We start from the raw sequence: 14,598 nt of genomic DNA, 5'->3' as shown, positions 1-14,598 counted from the left end.
AGGTGACAATTTAAAAGTTAGGAAATGCCAGAACTAAGAATAATCATGGTACCTTAATTTGGTCCCTCTGTGTTTATGCATTATGACATGGCCACAAGATCACATGCTATTTTTATTGCAGGATCTCTGCCTCATTCTTTATACGGGGTTGACTCTGTTAGGGGAGGTACCAGTTTTGTATAGAGAAGAAGGTTGTGTCTCTAGTACAGTGGTCACCAACTGGTCAGTTGGGGAGCCCCTGACAGTTTATCTCAATCTGAGGGGACTAACTCCTCCAGACTGAGATTGACTGTTAGAGGCTCCACGATTGGGAGCAGCCAGGACTCAGTCTGGGAGGTAGGACTGGCAGGACCCACATAGCTGCGCTGAGCTGCCCCCTGCTGCCAAGCCTGGCCAGGTGGGTGGGATGATTCCTCTCTGCGCCCCCTGCTACTGGGTGAGTGGGGCTCTAGCTGGGCTGCAGGAGGGTCGGAGTCTGGGCAGCTCGTTCAGGTGTGCAGGGGGGCTCCTGCTGCTGCACACACTTTGGCAGAGGCCACCAGGAGCACGCTCCCCCACCCCTGATCTGTGCACGGGGTGAGGCAGCTGCCTCTGCGTGCTGGACTTCTTGCCCAGAGCCCCACTGCAGCGGGCAGGGGACGAGGCTCAACCCAGCGGCGGGAGACACGTGGCATTGAGCTGCTCCTGGGCTAACTGCAGTGGGGTTTGGGGCGTGGAGCGGCCTTGGGAATGGGGCTATGGGGGGTGCTGCAGGCACCCAAAAATTCACCATAGCCCACCCAACCTGCCCTTCCAGTGCTGCTGCCGCAGGGCCCAACCTGCTACTCCCGGGCAGCTGTCCTGGTCCAGTCCTGCCTCCGTCCCCGGCGCCGCACAGCTGACACAAACTGCCCCCAGCTAGGGACTGGCAGCTCAGAGCAATAAAGCAGCAGTGGGACAGCAGCGGTGCTTGGTAGTGGTGTCTTTTGTCCGGCGCTCAGTGCAGCTGGGCCTTGCGGCACAAAGAGGCCCAGGCTTGCAGCACAGCTAAGGTCCCCCCCCCCGAAGAACCCACTGCTGCCGTAGCCCCAGCCTACAGTGACAGCCAGCCTGGGCGGCGTACAGATGTGGGGACCCATGCCCCCCATGCCCTCCCAGGCTGCATGTGCCCTGTGCCCTGCCTGTGCAGGCCTGTTCCTGTTCCAGCCCTGCTCCCTCTCTCACTGCCAGGGGAGTGGGCAGATCGAGGCCTCAGCGGTGAGGGAGGGAGGTAGGAGCAGGGACTGGGGAAAGTGGGGGACAAGCAGAGGCCTGGGGAGCATGTGGCCCCTGGGCCTCCTTTTTTCCCACCATCCGGCCCAGCAAGGGCCCCACTCACTGCAGCCCCTGTTCCTGCCTGTGCCCTGCTCCTTCCCTAATGGCCGGGGCCTCGATCTTCCCTGTCCCCCACCACAGCCCTTATCCCCTCCCCCTGCCTCTTCCTTCACAGACTTACCTGCTGTGGTGGGGGTGCACCCCCCAATAATCTTTTCTCACTTTGCCTAGATCTGCCCCCCCACCTTTCACTCCCCACAAACTGACCTGTGGGGAGGGCGTGGGGCACATGGTAGATCTTTGGTTGCTTTTTAATTAAAAAAGTGATCTCCTACTTAAAAAGGTTGGAGACCACTATTCTAGTACCTCAGCCTCGTTTGTTGCAGAAGTTGAAAGATGTACAGTTAATGGGGCAGGGAACTGCAGGAGAAGGGATGTTTGTGGTTAAAGCAGATGAATGCTTCTCTGGGGAACTGGATTCTAGCTTCACCCCAGCTGTAAGATACAAAGTTCTTCTATGAATCGAGACAAGTCACTTCAACCAAACTTCTCATGTGATCACTAAACATCTTTTCTTAATTTTCTGGGTGCCTGATATGAAATGTTAGGGTCTTACTAGCAGAAGTGTTGAGCACACTTCCTTGCAGACATTAAAAAACAAAACAAAGCACTCTTTACCAGAAAAAGCAGCATGTTATTTTGAGCTGGCTCCTCAGTGTCTGTATAGAACAGACGCTTCAGTGGGGCTTTTTGACACTTTCAGTTAAAGCTGACTCGATCAGTTATTAGATAAAAGCACTCAAAAAGCCCCGCTAAAGTGCCTGATCTATACAGATGTCAGGCAAGCCAGGTCCAGCTTACATGCTGCCTCTTCTGGCCGTGTGCTGGGCTTGCACAGGAGTGTGCCAGGTTTAAAGTAAAGAGCCATTTATGGGGGGTTTTTTTACTTCTGCAGGCAGCCAGTACTTTGCCTGCAAATGAAATCAATAAGAGCTGTGCTTTGTTTTGAACATATGAAATGATATATGATACACCCTAAAAATTAGGGGCATCCTAGGTATATCTTAATTTTTCTCCTTCTGCAAAATAGCAACAATGATAGCACTGTTGCAAAACTAAAGTTCATTAACATTTGTGAAGCACTTGGATATTGTGATGATGAACACCATAGACAAGGCTGTGAGGAACTTAACACTTTTGTCTTTCAAGCAAGACTTGAATAATGTGCAGCAAATGAGGTTCAGGCCACTACCTGGAGAATACAAAACAGCTGCTCATTAGGTGAATGCAGTCTGTTTTCTGCACAGAATAAGATTGTGATTTGTAGTATTCGTGGAAATAAAGACTTTCAAAATGCATGTTAACAAGGGTGCCAAATTAAGATTGCACAGATAACTGTCATTTTGACATTTCCTAATTTTTTTAATTCTCAGCTTTACACCTTTAACAATTTTCTTTCTAATATATTTTGGTTGCGTGTAATGTCTGTATACACATATGTGAAAGACAAGGATTTCTGTTGGCGGTATCTTTCATTGGACCAGCTGTATGGTTGGGATACCTTTTGAATGAGGTTAATTTTTATTCTCAGGACACCTGAAAAAGTCTGTCCCAAACATGTAGTTGGTTCAGTTAAAGATATCACAAGGTAAGCATTTCCTTCATTTTCCCCATTGGCTCTGCTTCTTACATAATTTAACACAGAATTATCTTTAGAAGTTTATCAGCCAGAACAGAGTTAATAATAATGAGATCTTTTTGGTTGTGTCCAGATAACTATTCCAAACAAAATGTCGCTAAACAAGATGAAATCTACATTCTCAAAGAAACTATTGCACAGTTGGATAGAGAAAAGGACTCCTTGCAAGACTTTATAGAGGAAAAATCAGAGAAAATTGCTGCCTTTGAAAAGACCTTAGCAATTAAAGTATGTTCTATTATGTCAGTACCTCTCTAATGTATTACTGATTCTTTGATATTAGAACATTTTCATAAAACTTAAATTTAGAATGAACCTGTTAAGGTTATATATTTTTTCTTGCATGATTGGGTTGAGAACGTCATATAAATGGCCTTGGCCTAACTCAGCTGCCACTGAAGTCAGCAGTAAAAACTGTCATTAGCTTCAATAGAAGTATAATTTTCAGTGTTTTCTATAGTTTAATTGGAAATATGCCGAAGAGACAGGCCTTTCACAGTGTCCTTGGAGTGAGGAGGAATAAGCTGACAGGCTAAACTATTCATGGTTTAGCAGCATCAATAGGTGGGACAATAGGCAATGTGCATTTCAGTCACTGAAACAGATCCGCTGTGCTGGGACACATCCTGGGACAGCGGATCTGTTTCGGTTGGCAACATCCATTTCTAATCCAAGATTAACACTTTTTCTTGGGACAATAGCAATTAATTTGACTTAATTGCCAGTCAAAATGTATGTGTAAATGATTCCCTTACACTTGCTTTGATGCAAGTTAATGTCCAGGACAATCAGACCTGGGATAAACCTGATGTTTGTTTTTACCCTCAGTCTGCTATGACTTCCAGGTTTTCACTCATCAATCAGAAGCACCTCAAATGCAGCATCTACTTTACCCATAAACAACTTCCCACAAAGTATTGAAGAACAAGGATTTATAGCAGATTAGCCATTCTCTCGTAACTGCCTGTGTGCATGGTCTTGCCACATGGTAAATGAAATCTAACCCCCAATAGCTTACCCTCTTTCACTGAGGGCTTGGTGGCTGCAATTTAGCTTTCGTTTGTCTCACAGCAAGAATTTGCATACAGGCAATTACTTTTGAATGACTCTTGTGCTTTAAATCCCCTCTCTTATTGACATTGCAGTAACTTTTTCAAGTCCCCAGGCCCTAAGATGTAAAATCAATGTAATTAAATTGGTGCAAGTGATGTCAACATGCTATAAACTTTGTGTGGACACTCTTATTTCAGTTTAGAAGTATTTGTAACTGTACCTTAAGTTGACTGTGGACTGATTTAAACTAAACAAGCCACTGCTAAATGGCCTAATGCTAGTGTATCAGTATGCAAGATCATCATGCTTTTATTCTAATATAGAAAATTATAAAATGGTCTCCTTCATTTTTGACATGAGAATGAAGCTAATGTAATTGAGGTAGCTAGCTGTACTATCTTATTTCTTCATCCATTTCTGGGTCTTATCCTCATCCTGTCCCTGCTGCTTTTAATCATTTTCCCAAAAGGCAGCATTGTGAAGTTCAGGGAATTTTTGTGCATATCCTTGTTGTCCATGCTGCCAACCAGATTCTAACAACCAGCAGTGAAAGTTGCCAGGCTGTGGTTAGCTCATTCCGCTGTACTGTAAAAATTAAGAAAGACTGGAGCAAACTGCCAGGAGATTTTGGAAGATAGTTCTGCATCTCTTAGCATTTGGTTCACATTCAATAAATTATTTTTCCAATAGACAGATGCATAATATTTTAAAGGAAAACTTAAACTGCAGAAGTTTATAATGTTAGTTTCTTCATTTGCTGGTGGCAGATAAATGGCTAGACTTTAAAGGCCCATCACAATTTGCTCACTGTAAGTTGAAAACCCTTTCTAATGTGGGATTAATATAAGATTCTCTATAAAATGAATGGTGAGGTTCTGCCAAACCAGAATGAGCTTGAAGTGTTATAATAGACAGTTAAAACAAACAATGAAAAAGCTATGTTTTGATCTTCTGCAACCATTTTCATTTATTTATTGAAAAGAAACTAGTTTTATTTTTTTTAATTTACTTTCAAGGAAAAGACCATTTTAAGTTTGAAGGATATCATTTCTGAGGTGGAGCATTCATCAAAGTAAGTCTCAAATTCTAAAGACAACATTATTGGAACAGTGTTTTCATTGGAAAAATATCAATGGTATGAAAATACTGAACTGTCTGATCAGAATCTAAATTCTAAAATGCGTTGTTTTACATGTTGGTTTTTTACATTACAAAATGTCACTTTCTAGTTTCTAACTGTGTTTTTGTTTAGTGACTTTCAGTCTTCATTCTTTGAAAATGTATTGCTTGTGTTTATTACATATAATTTTATGTGCTGCATAGACAGTCTGCTGAAAGTCTTTGTGCCTATAAGGAAGATATCACCAGGCTGCGTCAGCAACTAGATGGAGCCAATCATAATCTTGCTCAGACTAACAGAGACAGAGAATCCTTAGCTAAAGAGAATGACAGATTGCAGGATCAGCTTTATAATATTAAGCAAGAAAATCAGGTATACCTAAACACTGAAACCTTGGCTGAAAGTTAAAATTGCATATTTCCAGAAGTCCTGTATGTCACTTGTGGCCTGCCTTATGTATAATACTGATTCATTTCTGCTACTGTCCGTCTCTGGGAGAGACAAAATACTTATTGGGCAAGGCAGACTTGGTCTGACCCAGTATGGCATTTATGTTTTTTATGTTCTTATCTCCTAAATGGTTTCTAATCTCATTCCAGATATCACTCCAGTCAGCTAATAGCTGGATTTTGTCGTCAATCATTGTTGTTCTCTTTCATAAACGCTTTTTATAGTAGATCAAGTGGTCTATTATTTTTATGAAAGATACCCTAAAACATTACCTAGAAGCATACAAATTATGTAAAAAGTTTCTGTTGTATTTGTACAGCCAAAAGGATTGAGTTGATATGATTTTTTTGTATCCTGTAAACTTAAAAGTTAGATAAAAAAGCAGCATTTTCTAGCTACCTGCTAGCTAGTTTTATTCCATTGTTTTAAAATCACTACATTAAATTTAGCCTTACAGATTGAATATCTTCACAGATACTCCACCAGAAACTTGTGAAGTATGAGAATGAATTTGATGATATGAAGTTGGAAGTCCAGGATTCAAGTGCAACTATTGCCAAACTGAAAACCACGCTGAATTCTAAGGTAAGTATATGCATGTTGCTCAGACATGTTAGAAAAAACATTTATAACAAGAATTACTGTATATCCTTCCATACAACATGTCCCAGAATAAGATGTGTATCTTGTTTCTTTGAAAGGACAAATAAAGAAAAAAAGATCTTTATAGTAAGAAGTAACTGAGTAGCAGCAACTAGGGAGCAAAACCTGCTAATTGTTTGCTTCCTGTGGGTGGCATGCAGACTTTACTTTTGCTTTAGTCCAGTAAGCAGCAGAAACTGCTCTTAATGTATTTCCTTCCATATAATGCACATTCCAATTTCCAGCAGCTGCTTTTTGGGAAAGGATGTGTGTTGTATATGAAAAATATGGTAAATCATTTTAACCCTATTTTCATTTGTAGCTTTTTCAAAAGCTGTCTTCCTAATTGAAACTTCCATAATTCAGTTCAGCCCAGCATTTTTTGATAGTCTGAATTTTTTGCTGTCATCAGGGAGTGGGCTTTGAATGACATAGGGAACTGGTTACCTTTCATTTCCAGATCAATTTTAATACTACATCTGATTAACAGTGACTGGAACTTTAACATACTATTCCATGTAAAATAATAAATCTATAAAAGTTAAAATCTGTGATTTAATGGTATTTCTAAGACTTGTAATAAATAGTTTTCAATCCTATACACAGAAATAGGTATTACTTAAATCATGTGTCTCTTCAGGAATTTTTAATTAAAAATGTGAGGTATATCTCTGCATTGCAAAAATACATTAATATTTAACATTATAATACAGTGAAGGGTTTAAGCCATCTAAATGGACCCAGTACCATCTCTTGATTCTTTTTATCTGAAGTCTGAGTTAGAAGGGGAAAATTTTCTATGGAGAGAAGATATCGGGTCTTTTGTTATCACTGTGGACATGAATGCTTCCCATATTTTTGTTTAATTTACTACAGAAGATCATTTAAAAAAAATAAAACTTGATTCTTTATTTTAGGAGAGAGAAAACCATGAAATTTTGCAGAGGTACCACAGAGCCAGTGAACAGGCAGAAAGCTGGGAAACTAAATTCCTCCAAGCAGAGGCAGACTATAATTCTGTTAAACAGGCACTCCTTACTGCAGAGTCTGAGTGTCACAGGACAAGAGAGAGAATAGAATCCCTTGATATAGAGATGGAGCAAGTAAGTTAGAACAGCATCTTCATAATTTACACTAAACAATGCCTGGTAATGTTACTGGTAAGTCAGAAGCTGTTAACAAATTTGGTCTAACCTGCTGAATTTATAGTAGGGGTGAATTGTATAGTATGCCATAACAATATTGTTTGGAATTCCTTTTAACCAATATTCATTTGCAAACATAGGCATTTATACACGTGCTCCAGGAGCAGGGGGAGTGGGGGAGCGCTTTAATTAGAGTGGCTCTGAGAACTGCTCTAATTAAAGTGCTCAGAACGTCATGTGTATCAGCATCCCTGTGTGGAAAATAGTGGTGGGGATACTTTAACTAAAGCTCATTAAATAAGCTTTAGCTAAAATGCCCCCACCACCATTTTTCAGCAAGGGGGCACTGATACACATGATGCTAGAGTCTGTTGGAGCACGGTAATTACCACACTTAAACAGACTCGATTAATAGTCTGCTCCAACATGCTGTACGTACAGCACGTCAAAGCAGCCTTGCTGCATATGTATAGGCACACAAAAATATTAATAAGATTTTAACATATTTTAAAGTGAGAATAATAGGGCCTCACCCCAGGGGTGTCCGTGATGCCCATGGAATCGTCCTCAGCCCTTGTCACCTTTACCTTCTTTGGAGCAATCTCCCTTTCAACATGCCTGCCGTGCTTTGATGTAATTACGCTGTTAAGAAAAGGGAGGCTGCCCCAAGCAAGATCACATGCTTATGCACACAGGTGTCACTGCTCATCACCTTAAGGGGTAATTACATGGCCTTCTCATCTCTCCTTTTAGTTACACCCAAGCCTTGCATATGTTACCCATCATTGGGCATTAAGCCCCATTGTCCAGTCCAGTCCAGTCCATTTCTCATTCCTGGGCCTTCATTCCTAGTGTCAACTCCAGTCAATGCAGTCCTCTAAACCTGGGACAGTCTCCACCACTGTTGGGGCCTCCAGCCCTAGTGCCTTTTGACAGTCCCAGCCCCTCCTGGGCCCGGGCCTCTGCCTCACACTCTCAACCCCTCTTGGGTTTAGGCCTACATTCTCTGCCCCTCCTGAGCTCAATCTCTGTCTCTCTAACTGTACGTCCAACAGACTCTGCCCCCCCCAAACTATGGGCCCCCTGGCCTCCCTTCTTCTTGCCCCTCACAGGCTACGGGTCCCTTACTCTGGTCCTCACCCGTCCTGGTCTGTGGGTCCTGCGGGTCCTACAGGTCCTACAAGCACTGCCTGCTCTCATCACTCTTTAGTTGGGCCCTGCTCCTTGGCTGTGGCCCCTATCCCTTGGGTCCTGGCCTCACTCCCAGGCCAGTTGAGACCTCCACCATCTCTACAGTCTCAATCCCTAAACCCCTGGTCTTGCCTACCCCAGCTCAGATATTAGTCAGGAACCTTGCTGTAGCCTTTCTGCTCAGGAGCTCTTTTCTCCATGGCTTTCAGGTCAGACTGCCTGCCCAGCTCAGGCCCTGGGCTTATATCCTGAAAGCCCAATCTCTTTTGGGTCATGTAGCTCTCTTGATTACTCTCTGCTTCACCTGCAGCTTGCCTTCCCTTAAAGTAGCAGAAGCAATAAGCACCCTGCTGCAGTGAGGTTTTATCTAACTGTGTGCGCACTTTAAATGTCTGAAAGCTTCACCTCACACAGTGCCCTACGGCATACCCAAGTTATACGTAAATTCTTTATCACATATTCCATTCCTCTCCCAGTTCTTGCTTCAAGTTCTTCTGTCCTCCATGTGGGGCCTGACATTGTATAAAAATCCACTTTTTAACACTGGTTCTGAAGAACTGCAGAGGGGAGTGGGCAGAGTGGTCCAAAAAACATTTAGAACATGGAAACCAGTTCTTACTACTTCATGAAGTAGATCAGAGAAGCTCAGTTGTTGCTGGTGTCCAGTTAAGGAGTGGGGGCCAACTTTTTGGCAGGTGTCACAAATTAGGCCCTCACCCCCTAGGTGCCATTCTGTTCCCCTTTTCCTGCCTGATCAAATGCTCTTTTTGCTTCGTGCCCTATGTCCCTGCCCAATCTGCTGCTCTCCTTTTTGATTCCTGCCCTTTCTGCTGCTGTGCTGCCAGTCCCCTTCTCAGTCTACCATGCACCATATATATAGATGCTGATTGTGCCACTTGTGGCACGTATACCATAGTGTGGCCATCCCTGAATTAAGGGTTTTATACACCAGAGCATAGCAGTGGCAGTACAGCGCAAATAAAAAACTATTGCTAGGGCAGGTGGCCAAATTTTGGGAGATCCAGAAAAACAAAATTGCAGTTTTGCTTGCACTGGCAAGGACATGTTTCTTTTCACATTGAGACACACCTGGCAAACCACAATGCTTCTATCTTAGCTGGGCTTAGTTCTCTGCCCCTCGGAGGATAGGTACCTCCCCAACTCTTAACTCAACTCTTAGTCTCAATTCTTCCCCTCAAGTGAGGTTCCCCTTGCTACAGTGTAGCTTAACAGTCATCCTGAAGTCCGCTGCAAGGCCTTTCTTCCTTCCAGAAAAGTTCTAAATAACCAAAGTCCTACTCAAAGTACGTCTATGTGATGCAATGAAATGCTATGCAGAGATCTCAGTATAAGTTAACTCAAGTATTGAAAATGGTGTGGTTGTGGTAGCTTGCGGACCAAGGCTATAAAGAGTACCATTAAGGTGGCCCATACCAAATCGGGCTCATTCAAAGCTAGCCAGTATATCTCTGCTTAATACTTCATTGTGCAACGTAGCTATAATATCAGGTCTAGAGGCAGTCAGGCTCTTAGATGAGGGCAGCTGGTCTGCTCTTATTTCCTGCCAAGCTTTCTCTGAGCTCTCCTTTTTAATGTCTTTTGACTGGCCTGATGCCTTTTACAGGTGCCAGCCACAGTGTTTATAATGTTCAATAAATCTCTTTGTGGTGTTTGTATATCCTGTCACAACCCTAAACTCATTTAACTTAAGCCATCAAATCTACTTAAATTGAGCTACTGGGATTTCATCAGATGGATAACATCTTTGATTTAATGATGATAGGAGCTCAGCTGGTGACTTCAGGACAAAAAATAATAATTTGCTAATGTGGAATTAATTTTTCAGGTACTCAATACTGCCCTATATTCCTTGTGACCTTCCAGGACATGAGAGTTTAGTTTCCAAAACTAAACATTGGCAAACCAAGAAGGAGAGTTAGGGTAACATTTCACACAGCTTTTACACTATTTCCGTTAATCCCAATCCTAATGTGTACTTCAGGGAGATCATCATATCTTGTTACTTCCTTAGGTGGCAACAACCTTATCTTATTACCACCCCATGAACTATCCTGTGTCATCTTTTTGCCTGTCAAAAAATAAAACCACAGGCACCAGCCCTTTTAGGATCTGACAAGACAGTTACTTTTATGTTTCTGTGATTGGGCCATTAGAAGCATATTCAGAAGAAAAAAGTAGGCTATGTTCAAATAAAATACCAGTTCCAAATGCCTGTAGTGAGAGGAATAATGGCTTTCTGCTTGTACATGCCTCTTTGGTGTGATTCTGTCACCTCTGTAGCAGTGCCTTTTATAGAAAACAGTAAGGTAAGTGTTACAGGATCTAAATGTTTATTGATTGTTCATTTTCACTGTATTCAACTTTATTTTATTGTTAAGATATGAGGTTTTGTTAAGAGATTGAATGTGGGACTGAAAGCAGGATTTTAAAGACTCAGCATTGTAAACACTGCAAAATCCTAGACAAGGTTTTAAAAATATGAATGACAGCTTTTATGATCAGAAGCAACAAGATTTTTTAAAATTATTTGGTGTGAGGGATGGGAAAACTTAATACTACTTGAAAAGATTTTAAAACTTACTCTACATTATTTTACAGGTTCTAATATTTTACGAAAGAAACTAGAGTTATTTTTCAATTTCCACAGAAAACTTCCTAGCATGTGCCATAATTATGAATTTTTAGGACTTGGGTACTCTTGATTAATTTTCTCTTAAATGTAGACAACCAATTTGTTTTGGCAGCATTTAGCAACAGAAAAAGCCTACAAGTCACAGATTTCTACCTTAAGCAAGTCTCTTGTAAAAATGGAAGAGGAACTTCAGAATATACAGCTGGAGAAAGTTTCTGTGCTTGCAGATCTTGCATCTGCCCGAGAAGTTTGCATTAAATTAGACTCTAGCAAAGAGCTATTAAATCGGCAACTAACCTCTGCAACACAGGAAGTGGAAAGGGTATGTAAAATAATAATATTGTGGAAAAAGTTTCTATTTGAAAACAAAAATTTAATTAATAGAAAAAGTTAAAATTCCTTTGGTGATTTAGCCTATTTAGGGTTTTTTTTTTCAAATTTTCCAAATTTACTAGTTTTCTTTGGTGTCTCAATTTTTTTGAATGTTCATCTTGACTCGTTTTTAAAAGGCCTGGCACACCTCAAAATGGCAGACCTTCAACATTTGAAAAAGGCAGATGTCTTTTAGGTGTTTCAGGATGGATAGAGGCACCTAAAATTATTATTAACTTCTAACAGGGCATGCCTTGGATTTGGATAAATCCTTGGATAAATCCATGTACTTGTCAGCCTTCTTTGAAGGAGCTGGCTGTTATTTGAGAAGTCTTCTAGAAGGACACCAAGATCCCTAAACTTGTAGGCTCTTGTAGAATATAGCCTGTCATATGTATTGTGCAATTTATTTTGTCAATAAACAATTTTTTAAAAAATTGCTTAAGTTCTAAAAACTATGGGTGGTGATTCAGGTTACCAGTATATTTTTATTATAATTCTGTTTCTGTGCCTCCTCACTTATTGGTCTTTTAATTTTTGCTCCTCCGTCCAACTCAGCTAAATTATTTTATTTCTGCTTCACTGCCTTCCAGCAGCCTTTCATCCTTCATGTTGCTTCTGATTTCTGTTTATAACAGATGGTCTCCCTTTGATAATACTGTTGTGGAATATGACAGTCTCTTTGTTGGAAAATAGATTATTTGTTCCAAATCTTGCATATTTTGCTGGCCTTTCATACTTTCAGAATGTGCAAAGCATTCTGAGACTTTTTGGTAGATTCATAGTGTAGCGATCCAGCTGAAATTGTCAGATATCTAATATGCCACTGCAAGACCTACTGTAGTCTGACACCCCCATTATATTGGGGCATTCAGTCTACGGGCCAGATCCAGTCTGAATAGCCTAACCATCTAGCTCATGGTGCTGCCTTTATCTCAGACCAGTCTTGTGCCCTGCATGGAGCCAGTACATACACTGCATACAGCACATAGAAATGGTTCAGGGCACAGGACTAGCCCTACATGCTGGCTCCAATACACAGGGCTGGTCTGTGGGCCTAATCCTGCCCTCAGACTTGCCTCACGGCCCAGATGAGTTTGATGCCCCTGTATTAAATCATCAAATAGGAGGCCTTTTGGGGATTGTGAGGAGGGGAAAAGGTTTCAGTAAAGACTGAAGCAAATAAGGAGTACAGGGCTTGGGAGAAGGACTAGGATAAGGAGACTTTTCCAAATCTTGCCACAGTTCACCCTTGTTTTTCGTTTCTGAGGCATTCCATTACAGCCAACTGAAAATGTTATGACAGTATGAAATATGTTGAAACTGGAAATTAATCTGATGATGAATTATATTATTCTTACACTGTTCCTTATATTATATTGTTTTCTCTATGTAAAACAATCTGTGGTAAGCTATCTATGCTGGTTTCAACATTCAGTTTTCAGCACGTTGCAGATTTTTTTTATACAGAACTGTACTGTGAAACTTTTTCTGGGCTGAGGACTCTGGAAGTATCACCAGGTAGTAAAAAAGCTTGAAACTTGAGAAACTGATTTACAGTTTAGCAGACACATTGTGATACAGGTCATTGATGAGTGCTCACTTGCATAAATGGAATTAAATGCAAATATTTGTTTCCCAGCTGCGAAATGAATGGGAATCATCTCGCTCTGAAACAGATCTCCTTAGAAAACAGCTGGCAAATGAAAGAATCTCTATGAAAAACCTGGAGTCTTTGCTGATATCCAATCGAGAAAAAGAATTTCAGGCACAGATAGTAAAACAAGAAAAGGAGTCTGAGATTCAGCTTCTTACAGAGCAGCTTTCTCTAGCTGAAAATAAACTGTGAGTAAATAAAACTATTTTGTTATCTAGGCAGAGGTGACTTGTCTGTCTTTCTTCCCATGTATATACATATACTGGTTATTTATTTAGTTTCCTCTTGACTGGTCAGTGTTCTTGGATTACCTTAAGAGTAAAAGAAGGCCAAAATGTAGAGTTGTGCTCATGACTCAGCAGCTGTGCTGTACCATACAATATTTTCCCCTTCAGATTATTAACTCCTTTTTTAATGCTGTTTATATCAACTGTACTCTTTCTGTCCTTGGTAACTTTGCATAATTGTATGTATTGTTATATTGGGATGGTTACCACAGTCAGATGACAATTTTGTGTATTTTACAGTGCTATGCAAAGTCGAGATTTTGCCCAGCTCAGAAATACAACAACTCAGTTAGAGTCTGATCTAGATATCACCAAAAGACAGCTGGGGACAGAGCGCTTTGAAAGGCAAGTGTATGTTTTTATATTATTTATTCTTTTCATTATTATTTCAAATGAACTAAATTGTACTTAAGTAAGTAAGACTACTTTGAATGAAATAAAAGTTGCCCATGTGACCTAAGGAAGTATCATGAGCAAGTGTGTAAAAAGAGTGTAGCCTTGTCCATGGGGCACTTCAGGCTGGCTAATTAGTGCTGCTTAGTATCAATGTCAATTATCCCATGCTAATCAACCTGGCTGAGACAACATGCAGACACAGCTACCTTATTTTAAGTTTAAGAGGCACCCCAGCCAAACAGCATGGAATGGGTGAGGGCTGAGCTGCTGGGCATGGTAAGTTTACCATGTAGATGTGAGCTTAGCCTCTCTGTAAGCACCTCCACTGCTTATTTCCTCTTTTTCCCCTGCTGCTGAATTCAGCAGTTGTGGGGGTGGGGAAGAGGGAGAGGGGAAGTGGGGGTGAACAGCAGCAGTGTTCACCTCCTGGGCTCTGGAGGAGTATAAAAGCAGTGGCTTTGGCCAGAGCTCATAGCAAGCACCTGGTGATTTAGAGCTCACCACTCAGATGGAGCTCTGGCAGGAGCCTGTGCTGATCATGCGGCAAGCTTGACGTACATGTATGGCACAGCCAAAGGAAGGTGTGACTGTATTGATGTATCCCCTGGAGTCACCTTTGCATATAATTACTTAGAAGAAA

At 41.4% G+C, this 14,598-nt stretch overlaps 1 protein-coding gene across 2 annotated transcripts in view; it reads left to right on the top strand.

Moving 5' to 3' along the window:
- The window catches only part of TSGA10 (testis specific 10), a 41,575-nt gene that overhangs the window by 14,472 nt on the left and 12,505 nt on the right, over positions 1-14,598 (top strand). Inside the window, exons 9-16 of one of the 2 annotated variants that reach the window (XM_025207220.1) lie at positions 3,066-3,220; positions 5,062-5,117; positions 5,369-5,537; positions 6,090-6,200; positions 7,175-7,360; positions 11,359-11,568; positions 13,261-13,463; positions 13,803-13,907. In XM_025207220.1, coding sequence (XP_025063005.1) covers positions 3,066-3,220; positions 5,062-5,117; positions 5,369-5,537; positions 6,090-6,200; positions 7,175-7,360; positions 11,359-11,568; positions 13,261-13,463; positions 13,803-13,907 — 1,195 coding nt within the window. Of the gene's footprint in view, positions 1-3,065; positions 3,221-5,061; positions 5,118-5,368; positions 5,538-6,089; positions 6,201-7,174; positions 7,361-11,358; positions 11,569-13,260; positions 13,464-13,802; positions 13,914-14,598 lie in introns of both variants that reach the window. The other variant, XM_014521168.2, reaches the window with a different exon arrangement.

This window comes from Alligator sinensis, unplaced genomic scaffold, assembly GCF_000455745.1.
Source record: "Alligator sinensis unplaced genomic scaffold, ASM45574v1 scaffold144_4, whole genome shotgun sequence".
In the NCBI taxonomy this organism is placed as follows: Eukaryota; Metazoa; Chordata; order Crocodylia; family Alligatoridae; genus Alligator; species Alligator sinensis.
The sequence above is the reverse complement of the archived record's forward strand: the minus strand, read 5'-3'. Positions and strand labels throughout refer to the sequence as shown.